This window comes from Lottia gigantea (assembly GCF_000327385.1).
Source record: "Lottia gigantea unplaced genomic scaffold LOTGIsca_3877, whole genome shotgun sequence".
Taxonomy (NCBI): Eukaryota; Metazoa; Mollusca; class Gastropoda; family Lottiidae; genus Lottia; species Lottia gigantea.
Window position 1 is genome coordinate 2,206 of NW_008709323.1, and position 848 is coordinate 3,053.

The following is an 848-nucleotide window of genomic DNA, read 5'->3' on the forward strand; positions in this document are numbered from 1 at the left end:
AAGTCATTTATGTTACACAGAATCACACTTGTTACATAGAGTCACGAATCACGTATGTCACACAGGATCACGCACGTTTCACAAAGTCATTTATGTTACATAACGTCACGTATGTTACACAGAATCACACTTGTTACACAGAGTCGCGAATCACGTATGTTACACAGGATCACGTATGTTACACAAAGTCATTTATGTTACATAATGTCACGTATGTTACACAGAATCACGCTTGTTACATAGAGTCACGAAACACGTATATTACACAGGATCACGTACGTTACACAAAGTCATTTATGTTACATAACGTCACGTATGTTACACAGAATCACGCTTGTTACACAGAGTCACAAATCACGTATGTTACACAGGATCACGCACGTTTCACAAAGTCATTTATGTTACATAATGTCACGTATGTTACACAGAATCACGCTTGTTACATAGAGTCACGAAACACGTATATTACACAGGATCACGTACGTTACACAAAGTCATTTATGTTACATAACGTCACGTATGTTACACAGAATCACGCTTGTTACACAGAGTCACAAATCACGTATGTTACACAGGATCACGCACGTTTCACAAAGTCATTTATGTTACATTATGTCACGTATGTTAAACAGAATCACGCACGTTTCACAAAGTCATTTATGTTACATTATGTCACTTATGTTACACAGAATCGCACTTGTTACACAGAGTCACGAATCACGTATGTTACACAGGATCACGCATGTTTCACAAAGTCATTTATGTTACATAATGTCACGTATGTTACACAGAATCACGCTTGTTACACAGAGTCACGAAACACGTATGTTACACAGGATTACGTACGT

General features: G+C 37.6%; 1 protein-coding gene across 1 annotated transcript in view; it reads left to right on the forward strand.

Moving 5' to 3' along the window:
- The window catches only part of LOTGIDRAFT_176778 (hypothetical protein), a gene marked incomplete at both ends in the record, with an annotated part of 2,440 nt that extends 1,598 nt beyond the window's left edge, over nt 1-842 (forward strand). Inside the window, one exon of the mRNA XM_009059345.1 lies at nt 40-842. Coding sequence (XP_009057593.1) covers nt 40-842 — 803 coding nt within the window. The remainder of the gene's footprint in view (nt 1-39) is intronic.
- Between the last annotated feature and the right edge of the window lie 6 nt (nt 843-848).